This window comes from Pocillopora damicornis, chromosome 11 (genome assembly GCF_964200805.1).
Source record: "Pocillopora damicornis chromosome 11, jaPocDami1.2, whole genome shotgun sequence".
NCBI classification, from domain to species: domain Eukaryota; kingdom Metazoa; phylum Cnidaria; class Anthozoa; order Scleractinia; family Pocilloporidae; genus Pocillopora; species Pocillopora damicornis.
Window position 1 is genome coordinate 3,271,497 of NC_142680.1, and position 15,522 is coordinate 3,287,018.

A 15,522-nucleotide genomic window follows, 5' to 3' on the forward strand; every position below is an offset into this window, starting at 1 on the left:
AAATCATACGCACATCTACAAAATCATCTTTATTGCTTACCGGAACAAGCAAAGCTGCATCAAGGGGGAGATAAGACCGAGGCCAATACAGACAATTAGGAGTTCTCAGGTTGATAGTGAACTAAAAGTGATATTACGGGAAAAAAAGGAGCACACGTGATCTAGGCAGAGTTAATGAGTAACAAACGAATGCTTCGTACTATACCGTTATCGGACAATATCCAACACCTCACATTTACATCAAATGCTAGCTAGACTAAAATCTACATCACATCGTACCTGGTTCCCTCTCGTATCCATACCCGTATGACCTTCGGTTTGGGTTTCTCGCTGTTTATGTAAATGGCATCATTCTCTGAGGTCACTATTACGCTTGAGTTATCTCTCGCTGAGCCAGTCGTATATAAGTATTTTCCACCGGCCTCAAGACGAGGAACGCGCTTGTTCAAATTTTCTGTCTCATCCCAGATTCCAAACTTCTTTAGCAGCCGTATGTTTATTTAAGTATCAGAGGATGATGTTATAGAGTAGCCTCTTACAGTCTCCCAAATTTCTCCAAACATGCCGTCGCCATCGGCCTCGAGTCGGCACTAGACCAGTAAAAAAAACCTTTTTCATATCATAGCAAAATAAATAACATTCAGTTCTTCTCGGTCAGCATTTAAGAAACGGGAAGAGGAAGTTTATCTCATAAATCTATATCATCACAGATCATCAACATGCCCATTTGATTGCATCCTTAAAACTTGCGTGGAAAATTCTCCAATTAAAGCTAAATGAAAATTGTTAAGGATAAACTTTCTTGAATATGACATGAAGAGGTAATTGTTAAAGGAATGAGTACCTGTTCTTTATTTGAAAAATTAGGCACCTGAAATTTTTCCTTTCCAAGAATATTATTAGCTTGCCCAAGAATCCAAAAGGCTGTTTTAAGCGATGGATTTTGCTCATTCCTGTCAAGAACATTCTTTGCATTCCATCCTTGACGAGAAGCGCTGGTAAGGAGTAAGGTCCGGCCTCCGCCATTACGTGTCATGTCGCAATATGTTGAGTCTGGTTTGTCCACTGGCTGAATATTGTAGAAACTATCTAAAAGGAGAAACGATCAATCATTTTACACCATATCAATCATTTTACTGCGTAAGGTTTTTTACCGTTTGAAGAACACTTTTAACCCAAAAGGAAATTATACCCCCGTTTCGTCTGTGGCACTGTGTTGGTAAAGAAATGTTCAATCAAAAACCTTGAGTTTCTCTTTTTTATCATTTCTTTGGGTGGTTAAGGTCTGTTAAGGTACATGGTCTGGGCTATATACTAGACCTGCAGCTCCCTCCTTCCCAATGCTACGAGTCATGACCTCCATGCAGGATCTCGGAGGACCGTACACTCCTTCTCTCATCCAATACCAAATGTAGGTCGGACATTGTTCCTTGTCTTTGCTATATATCCATGGAGCTGGGTGATATTTCTCCATAGAAGCTGTAAAAAAGCGTCGTGTTAAAACAAAAATCTATTTACGTTCTAATTCGCTACGCTCAAACGAACGTAAATTATTTTCCTCTTAAATGAATTGATGAACAAATACAACAAATTGATGGTTGGCTGCCCAGGCAGTCCAACAACTGACGTTTATTCAAGCCTCACACAAGCAGTCATAACAGTGTAACTAAACTGAATATCACTAAATAAATGTAAATTTACAAACCAAGCTAAGAAGTTAGTTGTAAACGCTTAGAAATATCTTCTTGAATGTACATATCCTTCGCAGTATCGGACTTTCACCGACCATGCAGTTAAGTACCCTCTCTGAAGACTAGGGTTATAACTAACGGCAGAGGTAGCTCCACCAGCCCTTAAACTATGAAGCCCGTACAACTTATGATCCACCCCTATCTCTTTAAGGCATTCTTTAAAGATTTCCCTACATCTGGTATATGATAATTTAACTCCGTGTAACTTGTAAGTGTTGGTAGACTTAAATAACCTTACTGGACGTAAGAGAGCAACTGAACTTGAAAGTTCAATGTTACACATGGAAATATACCTTTCTAAAAGTGCAACAGGGCAATACTTGTTAGCTAACCTCTTAATACAGACATAACTACCTTCACGATAAATGTCATTTTAGCTCTGGGAACAAACACTCTAAGATGATCAGGAAAAAATTCAAGATGCATGGGCGCAATGTTACTAAGCTCATCATAACGAAAAAACCCCGCAAGGCCTAACGAGCAGATACAAGCAACTCGTATGTCCTTAAGATTAGCAGAAGATCCAGCGAACTTATCAATAATATCCTTAATAATTTCAGCGGAGATAGGCGCCTTTTTAACAGTAACTGGCTTATTACGCCTAGCAGCCTCCAGTAAATTATGACAGATCGAACTATCAAGTGGATTAGCGCCGTTACTTAAACCGAACGAGTGAAACCACTTAAGAGCAGCGTGAGCCATAACTAGAGAAGCATAAGAGTTAGAACTCTGATAAACCTTAAATAGACCAACAACTATAAACGTAACAGGAAAAGGAGGCACTGGTTGAACGTTGGAGGAATTACAAAATTCAATAAACTTCGAAATATCTTTCTTATATCTCCTCGATGTAGAATCCGCTTTAGACTTCAATAATGTCGAGATAAACTCTCCTAGGTTAGGCTTTACACCAACCGGGATGCAACTCCAAACATCGTCTGAAGCAAACATCTGTAATGAGAAAACAAAAGAAAGAACGCAAATCATGAAACCGCCAAAACAGTCGCATGCTGCAAAGACACTTCCACAACAACAGAGAATAACGACAAGCGCCTCCGCAAAAACATAGTAATAATACCAACCCAGGCCAGTGCCTGTTATACACAAAAACATAGTAATAATACCAACTCGGGCCAGTGCCTCTCAACTACAAAACATGGTAATAATATCGACCCAGGCCAGTGCCTCTTATCTACAAAAATATTGTAACAATATCAACCTAGACCAGTGCCTCTTAACTACAAAACATGGTAATAATATCGGCCCAGGCCTGCGCCTTTTATCCACTGAAATTTTAATGGTTAAACATCCCATGTAAATAAAGCCATAGAAACTTAAGAAAACTTCATACGTACGGCTAGGATGAAACCAGTGAACCTGTCACTACCCAAAAACGAATTTATATTCCGCCCTTGCTCTAAAGCAGTAGCCTCAAAACACTTATAATCTACTACAAATCTAGAAAATTTTCTAGAAATAATAGGCCAGAGCGGGGGGGTGGGTGGGTGGGAAAAGAAGTAAACGCCAGGATGGAGAGCGCGAGCGCGAGGAATCTGTCAACTCTTTGAAGCTTAAAATACTACACATCAGCCAATCACAAAACCCCTGGAGACACGCCCTAACGGCGTGTTCCAACAAAAACGAAAAAAACATAAAGTGCTAACGAACTGCATCGACTTCATACCAGCGGAAAATACATTTTTTGGTGGGGGACAGTGAGACATTGTAATTTATCATTGTAATAACTTGACAAACGGATGATAATTACTACGTGCATCACATTCATTTACATTTTTAAAATTTTTATCAGGAGGTCACACTTTTGTCTGGGAATAGCCTACCTTATCAGCACAACATTCTAATCCGAGTTTCCGACACCCTCTTCTTAGGTGGAATTCAACATAAGTTACTATTTGATGACTTAAAGAATATGCACTCTTAAAGAATATGTACTAAGACTTGCCACTAAAAGACCTCTCTATGGCCCGGCATGTGGCAGATTCATCAACGGAATAAAAAAATAGCGTTATTGCTGTCAAAAAGGTGTTCTTGGTAGCAAATGAAAAAAAGCGATTACTTTGCATATTTTATGAAATTTGAATAGTCTTTATTTTTTATTGCCCTAAAAGAAACGAGTGGAATGATCTCATAAGCAAGAAGGTTTAATTGACTTTATGGGCGGAAAACAACCCATCCAACTGCATAAGAACCTCGCCCACAACGTCGAATGAATCAGTCAGACCTCAGCATTTTTTTGGTCCATCTATGTTGTTGTCCAACGTGATGTCGCTGGCCCCATTGATTGACGAAGTTAGGGAATCTATCCTTTATGCTAATAAATAATAATTATGCATTCTAAACCAAGCCAATGGTGGAGCTCTGTCAAGCGCATTGTGGACATGACTCCAGCGTCAGGTTCTGACATCGTAAATTCAAGCTTGCAGGTGGAGGGCATTGGAAGCCTCTCCGAGCAAGTCATCACAAATATGATCAATTCAGAGGTTGGAGTCTATTCCGCCTCTCGAAGAGGAAAGTACGCCGCTGATCATATCCGAGTCTGCAATACTATCAGCACTAGAAAAGGTGTTTAAAGGAGTGTACTGATATCCTCGCATACCTTGTCTCCTTGGTCATAAAGTGTAGCTTTGCTGAGAATAGAATTCCACTAGCATGGAAGATGGCTGATGTTATACCAATGCCGAAATTCAAGCCCATCGTTGACATCACTAATCATCTTCGCCTCATATCCTTGACTCCTGCGCTGTCCAAAATCACGGAAGACTTTGTGGTTGGTCTTTTTGTGGGCCCTGCTGTGATGGATGTTATCGACCTCAACCACTTTGGAAGAATTCCGAAATCTTCTACCCTTCACACCCTAACATTTATGGTGCACAACTGGACTAAAGCAACTGACAGTACTGGAGCTGCTGTGAGAGTTGTCCTCTTCGATTAGGGAAAGGCTTTCGATTTTATCGACCACACCTTGTTGGCGCGTAAGGTCTTCAATTTATAAATCCCTAGGAGCGTCGCCCACCGGGTTGCAGACTTCCTGATGGACCGACAACAACGTGTCAAGCTATCTGCTAACTGTTTCTCAGAGTGGGGCCCAGTCCCCGCTGACGTCCCTCAAGGCGCCAAGCTGGGCCCTTGGTTATTTATATTAATGATAAATGACCTTAAGGTCTCAGGCTTTCAGACCTGGAAATACATGGATGACACTACTGTAACCGAGGTCGTACCGCGAGGGGAAGCTAAGTAACATCCAGAGTGCTGTTACGCTGTCTAGAACTGTTCATGCGACCACAAGATGACCTTGAATGCCGATAAGTGTAACTGACTTTAAGAAAAACAGACACGCGTTCGAGCCTGTCATCATTAATGGGAAGGAACTCTCTGTTTTCAACTCTGAAGCTATCAACAAAGTCAATAAGAGATTACACTTTTTGGTGCTTCTTAAAAGAGCGGGGGTGAACCCCTGCAACATTGTCAATTTTGATCGCACTGTTGTAGGACCTGTTCTTGAATATTGCTCGCCCATCTTCCACCATGAAATACCTCAGAAACCTAAACAACGATATTGAGCGAGTACAAAAGAGGGCGTTAAGTTTCCAGCACTCGTTCAACTCTGCGATGTGTAGATTTGCGAACAACAACCAAGGGTAAACATGCGTACATAATTCTATCGATTGTTAGCTTAGTAGTTTTATCAATTTCCTTCAAACATAACCGATGAAGCCCTCCGGCAAAGTCTCGTACAAATTAACTTTCAAAAGGAGATCACATCGCTTAACCAAGGATCGTAAAAGAATTGTCAAGAAGTTTATACTCCAACTTGCTTCTCTTCTATATTTATTTACAGGCTACGCTGTAGTCTTCTTAGTCAAATACTGGTTTACAATTTTATAGAGTTTCCACACTACTTGAAAGTAAACATTTTCTCGCGACACATCATGTTGACGATGGATTCGTCAAATATGACCCGAACCTTATTCGTTTCAAAAATTCAGCCCGGATTTTGAAAAAAGGGTACTCGTTTTATGCGACTCTTGTTTCCACAAAAGAAGATATGATGTGGACAGTGTTAGGTGGGGAAGACGCTACCCCTCAATGTTTGATAAGTTTTCATCATTCAATGTACATGAGAGTATAAAAATAACTACAAAATAATTGCTACATCTCTTAAAATTGACAAACAAATTGAAAAAATTTCGTCCTTGTACATTGAGTGTGTTAAAATACATTGCTACTTTTCTCAGTATTTTCAGTGCCATAATGACTCTCTTTAAAATGGATATGTTTGACGTATATACCTTATATGTATGCATATATGTATATACCTGTACACACTTCACTGAATTGGTAATGTGTATAATGCTTATGACAGACTTGTAGCCGAGCACAGGTATGATCTCACTGAATGTCATGTCCGAAATTTTGATTTTGTAATCTACTAGAAAAAATTGAAAGCCAAAACCGTTCCCTTTGAAACTATTAACAGTAAGTGTCCTCATGAAAACGTCCATACCCATGTAAATTGCAGATACGACGCAGGCATGATTGACAGTGCCGAATCCATTTTATGGTTAAAAGGACTTTGCAATATATCTTCATTTTATCTAGAGAATGTCATTAATGCTTTGAAAGTACATGGCTTGGAAATTTTAAACGTGTTTTTTCCCAATCAATTTGAGTTTGAAATTTCAAATTATTTCAGCGCTTTTATAGTGCTCTGCAATTCAAGGTTAAATGCATTAAACGAAAAACGTGATCTGTAATTCGGGATCATTTAGCCAAACTGTTGGAATAAAATTGCGTCTGTTTTTCTCAGCATCATCCTTTTCGTGAATTCCTTTCGAAGAATTTTCGTCTATACACTGGAGATTTTGCTGCCTTTCCTTTTATTCATGTTTAGTTTCCATGTTTGATTGTTCAGCTTCCATTTCTGAAAGCGACAGCGCATGGGTGTCATCATTGCTGGCCACCAAGTTTGCATACAACTGATGATTCGGTGGGACCAGCTGGTCTTCGAGTCCAGGCGTATTTTCTGCCTTCTTGACTTTAGGATATACTGCCCTGTTTCTTTTCTCTGTTGGATTTGGACAAGCCACTTTAGCTCCCTCCACAAATTCTTCATGTTTAGAGCTCGTCTCTTTGGGAATTGTGTCTATGTTTTGATACAACGAAGTATGTTGTTGATCTTGCTGAGTCCCCAGATTAACAAAGAGCAAAGCAGGTGTATCCTTTGGTAGGGAAGCCTCGCCGTCATTCATATCGACTGCACTGCTGCCACATGCATGTGCTCCAGACCTTTCCTTTGCCTTTTTATCTTGGAATTTGAAAAGTCCTGTAGTTGGGACCACTCTTTCCCGTCCATCGCCGCTCGTGGATTCAGTAACACCAGTGTAGTTTTCCTGGTTACTCTCAGTAGAGCTCAGGTCTTCATCTGCTTTTGAAACAGGACATTAGTAGGTGGCGTTGTTGTTGTTGGGTACCTTTTGTGGCTCAGGGACTCGATTGATGGTATTGAATGGAATTTGTGATGGAACCGTGTTTTCACTAAAAGCTTAAACGCCCATGAAAAACAAAAACATCAATAAGCAGGATAGAAATGAACACTCTACACGAACAATTAAACCAGTATCTACCTCGAATGATCTCACATTACACGGAATCAACTGATCCCGAATATTTTGCAAATGAAATAATAATAAGGATTGGAAATTTTAGCTTAGGAAAGAAATTTGGGAGTGAGTTAGCTTACTGTTTACATAATTAAACCATTATCTACCTGGAATGGTATCATACTGCTCAGAATCGATTGATCCTTGTGATTGTTGAGGTTCCTGTAAAGGTAAACGCGGACAAAGAATTTAGCAAATCATACGACAACAAAAAATGTTACTTGTATTGTCATGAGCATGGAATTAAACCAATACACAGGGAAAATTGAGGCCGAAAACCTTCGCTTTCTGGGGTACGATGCTCTGCCATTATGCTACAGAGAACTCAGTTGTTTGTTAGGTAATAACGAGATTTATGTGTAGCGCGTCTGTTGCATGCTCTAAGATCAGCAAGAACGATGATAAATTCTTTGAGCTCGGAAGTTGAATAAAGAAAAGCGATGTACGGGAAATCTCTGCAAGAAAGAAAGCTTTAAGGCTGTAACGATATGATTATGAGAGCAGATTGTATCGAGAGAATGAATTAGCATACAACGTGGAAGTGGATTCTGCTAACTAGGAGGTGACATATCGATCAATACTAAACGTACACTTTCAATGTTCATCTCTAAACTTGGTGGGTAAAGCTGCGGTTTCTCTTCACCTGGAAAAAGTAAAATAAAACGGGCTATACAGTTAGGAATGCCATCTCTATAATTTCCTGCGCTGACTTGCTGCTATCATTCGCAAACTGTATTGTAAACATAATTTTGCATTTTCATCGTCAAACAGGTCACTTAAATATATGTTAACTTACGAACCAACACGATATCCGGGGATGCAGTATTGTAAATAGAGATAGTTATAAAAGTAAAAAAGAACCATCTATACTCCTGGATGGAGAGAGGCACCGTGACAGTAATATATCTCGTCCTAGAAATCAACATCGTCTAATGCCCTTATTGTTAGGCCAAACTCAATAAATGGTACTGAATGGGATTTGTGATGGAACTGTGTTTTCACCAAAAGCTTAATGGCCGACAAACAACAAAAATGTCAATAAGCAGGAGAGAAATGAATACTCTACACGAATATTTTGCAAATGAAATGATAATAAGGATTGGAAATTTTTAGCTTAGGAAAGAAATTTGGGAGTGAGTTAGCTTACTGTTTACATAATTAAACCAGTGTCTACCTGGAATGGTTTCATACTGCTCAGAATCAATTGATCCTTGTGATTGTTGAAGTTCCTGTAAAGGTAAACGCGGACAAAGAATTTGGCAAAACATACAACAACAAAAAATGTTATTTGTATTGTCATGAACATGGAATTAAACCAATACACAGGGAAAATTGAAGCCGAAAACCTTCACTTTCTGGGCTACGATGCTTTGCCACTATGCTGCAGAGAAGTCAGCTGTTTGTTTTAAGACCAGCAATTTCATAATGTGAGTAAATGGGATAAGAAAGATGATAAATTCTCTGAGCTCTGGAGGTTAATAAAGAAAAGCTTTGTATGGGAAATATCTTGCGAGAAAGAAAATTTTAAGGCCAGTAACGATATGACTATGAGAGCAGATTGCATCGAGAGAATGAGTTAGCATACAACGTGGAAGTGGCTTCTGCTAACTAGAAGGTGATATATCGATCAATACTAAACGTACACTTTCAATGCGAATCTCTATACTTGGTGGGTAAAGCCGCGGTTTCTCTTCACCTGGCAAAAGTCAAATAAAACGGGATATACAGTTAGGAATGTCATCCCTATATTTTTCTGCGCTGGCTTGCTGCTATCATTTGCAAACCGCATTGTAAACATAATTTTGCATTTTCATCGTCGAACAGGTCATTGAAATATATGTTAACTTACGACCCAACACATTGAAAGACGAATCGTTTTCAAGTGTTTATCCGTTTTTCATGATTTCCCGCAATTTAAGCCTGTGATAAAGCTTGTGGAAATGCAAGTAATGTTTTTCCGTTTGTGATGCGTAAGTTATAAATGCTACGCTTCGACAGAGTGACAAAAACTTGGAAATTTTTTGTTGAGTTTTCATTATAATTTATTTGCATACATAGAGCTGTGATGATATTGTCAAAGTGTTCCATACGTTAAGAAATCACCAACCTGAGCTTGCTACCTTTAATCGCATTTTGAGGAATTGTTCTTTGAGCTTAGACAGGCCGATTCTTTCACCCCTTTTTCTTTTCCAGCACTGCTTCATAAGGTTGTATTCATCATCGTCGATGCAACTTTCCTGCGGTAATATCCCCTCGTCGGTATTTTGCAAAACCTTAAAATAGCATGAGAACGCTTTGTCTTAACATTTGAATTGTGTAAAGTTTAGATTCAAATAATTAAAGTAAAAGAATACGTTCTTTATCGCAATGATTCATCTTTCTAGCACGATCTTTCCAAGTGGCTAAAGTCGGGCTAAATTCTCTAACCTTTTGCTCTTTTACAGGCAACAGTCATGACAACGAAATTGGAAAGATTGAATTTTGTATCGCTATGTAAGCAAAGTATCGCTATGACAGAAGCTTTTGTAAAGTTGTGTGAAAATGGTAATGCCAATTTTACTTTTTGTTGAATTGTATAAATACAGAGGCTTTTAATGTCATAGAAACTATGGTTGTAGTTGTAGTACTGTTATCGTAATTTCATCGTATACGTAGTAAGTTAGGAATACAAAACGAAACTGTAATTCTTCTTACATAATCGACGACAAGTTCATCCCTTTGTATGTCTTTGTATGGGCGACAACCTAAGGTGAGCGTCTCGTAGACAAAGATTGCAAAGGCCCACACATCAGAGGGAATGGAATAACAATTTCTTAATAGTGTCTCTGGAGCTTTGCATCTCACCGGCAATGTTTCACCACTTTCGCCTATAAAATCTTTCAGGCCATCGTAGTCCAAAGCGTATTCGTAGCCAGATGATCTGTCACCTAAAAACGTGATTAGAGCAGGAGGTTGAGCATTATTACCCTGGTTGTCATTCCCTTCTGTGACATCAACTTCTTCGAAAATAATGGAGAAAACTAGTCGTATTAACATTTGTCTTTGCTTATCTCCACCGATTCAGCCTGAGTTGAATAGTTATAGAATAACAAAGATTATGAACAGCAGAAAAGAAACTCTGATAGTTGACCAATCTTACCTTCCTCGTTTATTCCGTGCTGCAGCACCCCTAAAGAGTGCATTCCACTAAGCTTGGCAAAATAACCATCGCCAACTAGAATGTTTTCCGCCGTAACAGCTCGATGAACCAAATCAAGCTCTTGGTGTAGGTATAGGAGGGCTTCTATTACTCCAATTATCAGTTTGTAAAGAGTAGCTGACGACAGAGGCTTGCATTCCCTTGAGTCTCTTACAAATTGGAGAAGGTTGCCGTATTTTTCATACGCAGTTATTATGTGATGAGGAAAGGCTGTAGTGTTGTAGGCGAGAAGAAATGGGATGTTTGGATGCTTCCCTAGATGGCTTAATTGCCACAGGTTGTATGCTTCTGCACGTAGTCGCTTTTTCGCCTCCGACTGTGTCGACATTTCGTCCTCCACGAGATCCTTCTTGGAAACGGCTAAGACTTTTACGGCCACTTCTTGGCGTTTTAACACGCCATGGCTGACAAAACAGCTCGAGGTCTCGCAACTCGGCTTAGTTGTTAACATGTTGTCAATTTCCAAAGTGTGTGTCTTGTAGCACGACACCAGGTGCTGATTGTGGAGATCTATTGGAAGCGTGTGCTGATCACTTTGGTTGTCAAAGAAATGAGGTACAAATAATCTCTGGATAGAACGTTCTGGACAGAACAGAAGTCTTCTAAAGAAGCGGTCAACAATAGCTCTGCACTCTGGTTTCTTCCTTACTTTTTCATCTTTGCCAAGATAAACCAGACATAAACTTGCTTCAATTCTCAATGCTTTATGTGAAAAAAAAAAAGATTATAATTATTATGGCGATACAAAGTGGTATCCTTCCTAGCCAGATCCTTACCTACATAGACATGGACACAAGTAGCTCGATCATTCTTAGTCTGGGAGTTTGAAGGTATCACGGACGCACCCACGGGTAACTCGAGTGGTAAGTCACAAAAAGAAACAAAGTCACAGTATAGATCTTTTCTTCGTCTAATGCACTTATCAAGAGTTTTGGTCTATCAGAATGAATGGGATCCTTAAGGAAATCAGCTTCTGCGAAGAGGATCAAAATCAATAATAATTATAACCCCCCATCGGTATGTAGTTGTTGAGCAACTCTTCTAACGCTTGCTTATCATTCCTGTATTCCTATATTCCTTTGGGGAGGGGGGACTTCGCGGTGGTGAGAACACTCGCCCCCAACACTGTGGCCCGGGTTTAATTCCCGAACCTGGCGTCACATATGGATTCAGTTTGTTGTCGGTTCTTGTCGTTGCTCCGAGGGTTTTTCTAACCAATATTCAAAATCCCAATTCGACCTGGAAACAGTGGAAAAGAAGTGGAATGTCCACTGCTAAACTGTTATTATCATTATCATTATTATTTTTATTGTCATTACCTTTCGTCGCATTCTTCATTGCAATCTCTGATAGTATAAATGCCACCAGTAAACAAAACCTCCTGTCCTTTCCTCCTCCACCATCAAGATAAGCCATCAGCACCAGCCTTAAAAGTTTTATGGTCCTCCTCTTTCTGTTAATCTGTTTCGGACGTTCCGTGTAGACCTAAAAGAATTGATACAGCTTGTTTATTCTTGGATGAACTTTGAGGGTAGGCAAGTTGATCTTAACAGTATTTTGTTTGTTCTTGTGATCTGTCACGACCAAACGGGACTCTGCTGAATAAAGGAAACCTACCTTCCCGTGCAGATAATAAAGTATGCAATGCAGCTTGCACCATTTCACTCTGGATTTCTTCAGCTTTTTTAGAAGTAACAACTCCTCATTTGGAGTGTCCGAGTTTGCACAATATCTCTTGCATTCCTTGAGGTAATTTCCCAAATCTGAACCCGCTGTCTTTTTGGATGGCCGCGTAAGATAAGTAATGGCCTCCTGGATTAACTCAACAGAGTATCTTAAAACGTCTCTTTTTTTCAAGGTCATCTTACTGAAATAGTTTTTAATTTCCCGGAGCTGTTTCAAGTTGTTCTCTGAGTCAATTTTAGAGAACCCTGTTTGATTCTGGTGAATGATTAACTCTGAGAGTATGCAACCGTATACTGTTAGCCTAAGAAGTTGTATTGAGTCTGCCTCCTCCTTGAATGCTCCGTCTGGCGAGACGATGGTTAATCGTAGTATCTTTTCCACGCTCAACAAATTTTTCTTAGCACTCTGAATGGAATCCCTGCATAGCAGATGCTGAAGTTGTTGTAGAGAGTGCTTTACAACGTCACCGCAACTTCGGCTGCTACTTACATGAGCAAGTATCCTGTATACGTCAACGTTGTTTGCACCAGATTTGCCCCATATTTCTTGTTCCAGGTAGGGCAAAATGCCGTGAAGAATGAACAGTTCTTTTTCCTCCCTCAGCGAACCAGCGCAGGTGTCCATTTCCCGAATAAACTTCTTTGGGTTTTCAAGAAAAGATTCGACGGACCATTTAAAATCGTTTTCAGCTGTTAAAACATATCGGTAGAAAACATTAGGATCAGAATAGCAATGTTGATTCAAATAATGAGCAAATAGCGGTCTCGTTAACCTACAGAAGTCATAATGTTTTGGGAGCTGTTCTTATGATTTTACCTATCTGGATAAGAATTCCATTGATTGGTTTTGGAGTCCAGTCTCCCACATTTGTTTGTCGATAATAACTGCGGGGACAATACTCCTCCTCATTATTCCTAGAGTAATAGCTGAGCCTTGCAACAGCTTCATGGTTCTGTGGAGTGCTAGTGTTTCCTTCCTCTCCTGAAATAATTAAGAAATAACTGAGTAATAGAATTGAAACGCTATAGAAAGCATCGTCACCATAAAATCCTTATTGCCTTTTTTAACTTCATATTTTCAAAATATTACATAGGAACCAATGAAAAATAAATAATACCGTTTGGTTGATTCGTTGGAACACCAGTGATGCGAGCCCAGGAGCCGACTGCTACGTTACCACTTCCACTTACATTCACGTTATACTTTTTGTAGACAACATTGGGGCGTCTGCTCGGCACGGCTAAAGTTGGGATTTTAAGAAAAATTTTGTTTTTAACTAAGTCATTTCAGCTACGTTTTCTTTCTTATCAATGAACGGTTTCTTCATTTACCAAATACGATTTCAATGAAACGGGTGCGTTAGAACGAGAACTTTAATTAATGCAGCATACAACGAATGTGAGCAATATATACTTCATTAACTGGTTACTACTCCACGTTTGTCAAACACAAAAAAAGAAGGCGAATAACAAAAAAATACCGATCTTTCTACAACCTTACCAGAAAATTCTCCGCAATAATCTGCATAGCTTGAGTCGCTGACATCTTCAAGATAAAAATGTAGTTATAGCTTGCTTATGAAGTGCCTCAAAACACTTTCACTCTCACTTTCACTTGGCTGTTAAGTGTCTACTTATGAATGGGAATTTGTGTCATGCCACTCTCAAAGCACCAGATTAAAAATAGTAGTTGTAGTCATTCTTTAGGCAGTGGACTGTTAAACATATGGAAATTGTTTTGAGCCCCCTGAAACTATGCCTAATTCAAAATAATTAAGTTTTATTAAATAAAGTTAACAATACATAGTGGCCACCAAGGCTTCCTAAAGCTGTCGTCTCGAGCGTTAGCCCTTCGTCAGAGCGGAAGATCATGCCTAAATCACTCAAGTATGCGGTCTAATTCGGCTATAAAGATACGATCGGCAAGATATAGTGTCTATGTAAATCCCGGAACTTCTAGATAATTCCGTTTAATGACGTGAAATTGAACTAAATGAACACACTTTTGTCAACAAATCAGCAATTAAACACTCTGGCTCCGCTTCTATCCGTGGATTAAAATGCCTGATTAAGAGGCCCTCATTTAATTTCCCGCTCACGATCTCATGCACGAATCTTCAACAGGAAGCTTTCATTATACTTATTTCTGCACACTCTCTTAGGAACGGCGAAAATTGGTACACTCAGTCAGCACATTTCGGCCAAGTTAATTTAAAGAGACGATAAGCTTAAATGTTTTGAACGGCAAATGGGAAATAAGTGAAAAAGACGCTTGCGTTAATAAACCTTGGCTCAATCTCAAAGAGCACGAGTCGGTGCGCAGTGTTAAACTAAGACGTAAAATGTTCGAGCGGTTATTGAGGTAATCATTGATTATTTGACTAAATGATACTAACCACCCAAATGCATCAAATTGTTACTAACCGTCGTATCTGGACATCTCCGGTGGTGAGCAGCATGAGATCAGCAACCACAGAATCGTCCATCAACTTATCAGGCAGTGCTCAACTCCCTTGACAGAAACGACGATGAAAAGGTCGTTGATATCTAGCAATTTAGGGGAACCCCCAGCTCATTAAGTAATAATTCTATGATGACTTCATACTTTCGGCATGTTTTTTATGAAGAATATAAATCGGTTCAGCAGTCAGGCAAACCTGGCCTCGAGCACTGAGATAAGACCATAATAACTTAGCTCTCTTCTTTAACCCTTGCGATCACGTGGCTGCTATCAGACCACTGTTGATTTTGTTTCGTTGTGATTATTTTTCTCTGTTTTCTGTTTTATTTTTCCAGTACTGCTTTGAAAATAATACTTGGTTATCGCCACCTCTAAAAAGTAGTTAACATCTCCTTCTCTCGAGTTTAGCCCCAACAAATATGCACTCAATTGTCTTGCAAAATGAAAGCTGACAGGGTCTTTTCCCGGAAAAACTAATAACCTTCCCGTCACAATGCTGATGTACGAAATTAATCATTGCTCTCCACCAACCGCCCCAACTTCGTCCTTGCAATTGTACTTAGTCACCACTGTCGAACTCAAATCTGCGTAATTTCTAACGGACATGTACTTCGTTGTAAGCTCTGTTCGTCACTTTGTGTTCGCGCTTATTTGTTATTTGGTAAAGCTGAGTTGAACCAACTTCGTCCTTGCAATTGTACTTAGTCACCACTGTCGAACTCAAATCTGCGTAATTTCTAACGGA

General features: G+C 39.5%; 1 protein-coding gene across 2 annotated transcripts; it reads right to left on the bottom strand.

The window, feature by feature from the left end:
- Positions 1 to 5,583: 5,583 nt before the first annotated feature.
- Positions 5,584 to 14,893, bottom strand: LOC149037065 (uncharacterized). Of its 2 annotated transcripts, none has more exons than XM_089187667.1 (14): positions 14,741 to 14,888; positions 13,818 to 13,862; positions 13,435 to 13,557; positions 13,134 to 13,298; positions 12,249 to 13,006; positions 11,951 to 12,116; positions 10,572 to 11,333; positions 10,127 to 10,359; positions 9,540 to 9,705; positions 9,076 to 9,128; positions 8,607 to 8,661; positions 8,023 to 8,075; positions 7,540 to 7,594; positions 5,584 to 7,194 (listed from the first exon to the last, which is right to left on the bottom strand). In XM_089187667.1, exons 1-14 carry the CDS (start codon positions 14,754 to 14,756, stop codon positions 6,650 to 6,652), a joined length of 3,195 nt encoding a protein of 1,064 aa, XP_089043793.1. In that variant the 5' UTR covers positions 14,757 to 14,888; the 3' UTR covers positions 5,584 to 6,649. The 2 variants fall into 2 exon arrangements, with proteins under 2 accessions (XP_089043793.1, XP_089043794.1); XM_089187668.1 differs by having other exon boundaries at positions 7,182 to 7,314; positions 14,741 to 14,893.
- Positions 14,894 to 15,522: the final 629 nt, after the last annotated feature.

What these genes read in the sequence shown, in the direction of transcription:
- LOC149037065 (XM_089187667.1), bottom strand. An exon ending in AATGAAGAATGCGACGAAAG is followed by an intron (nt 11,334 to 11,950) that starts GTAATGACAATA and finishes TTTCACATAAAG; the next exon opens with CATTGAGAATTGAAGCAAGT. An exon ending in TAGAGATGAACATTGAAAGT is followed by an intron (nt 7,595 to 8,022) that starts GTACGTTTAGTA and finishes TTACCTTTACAG; the next exon opens with GAACCTCAACAATCACAAGG.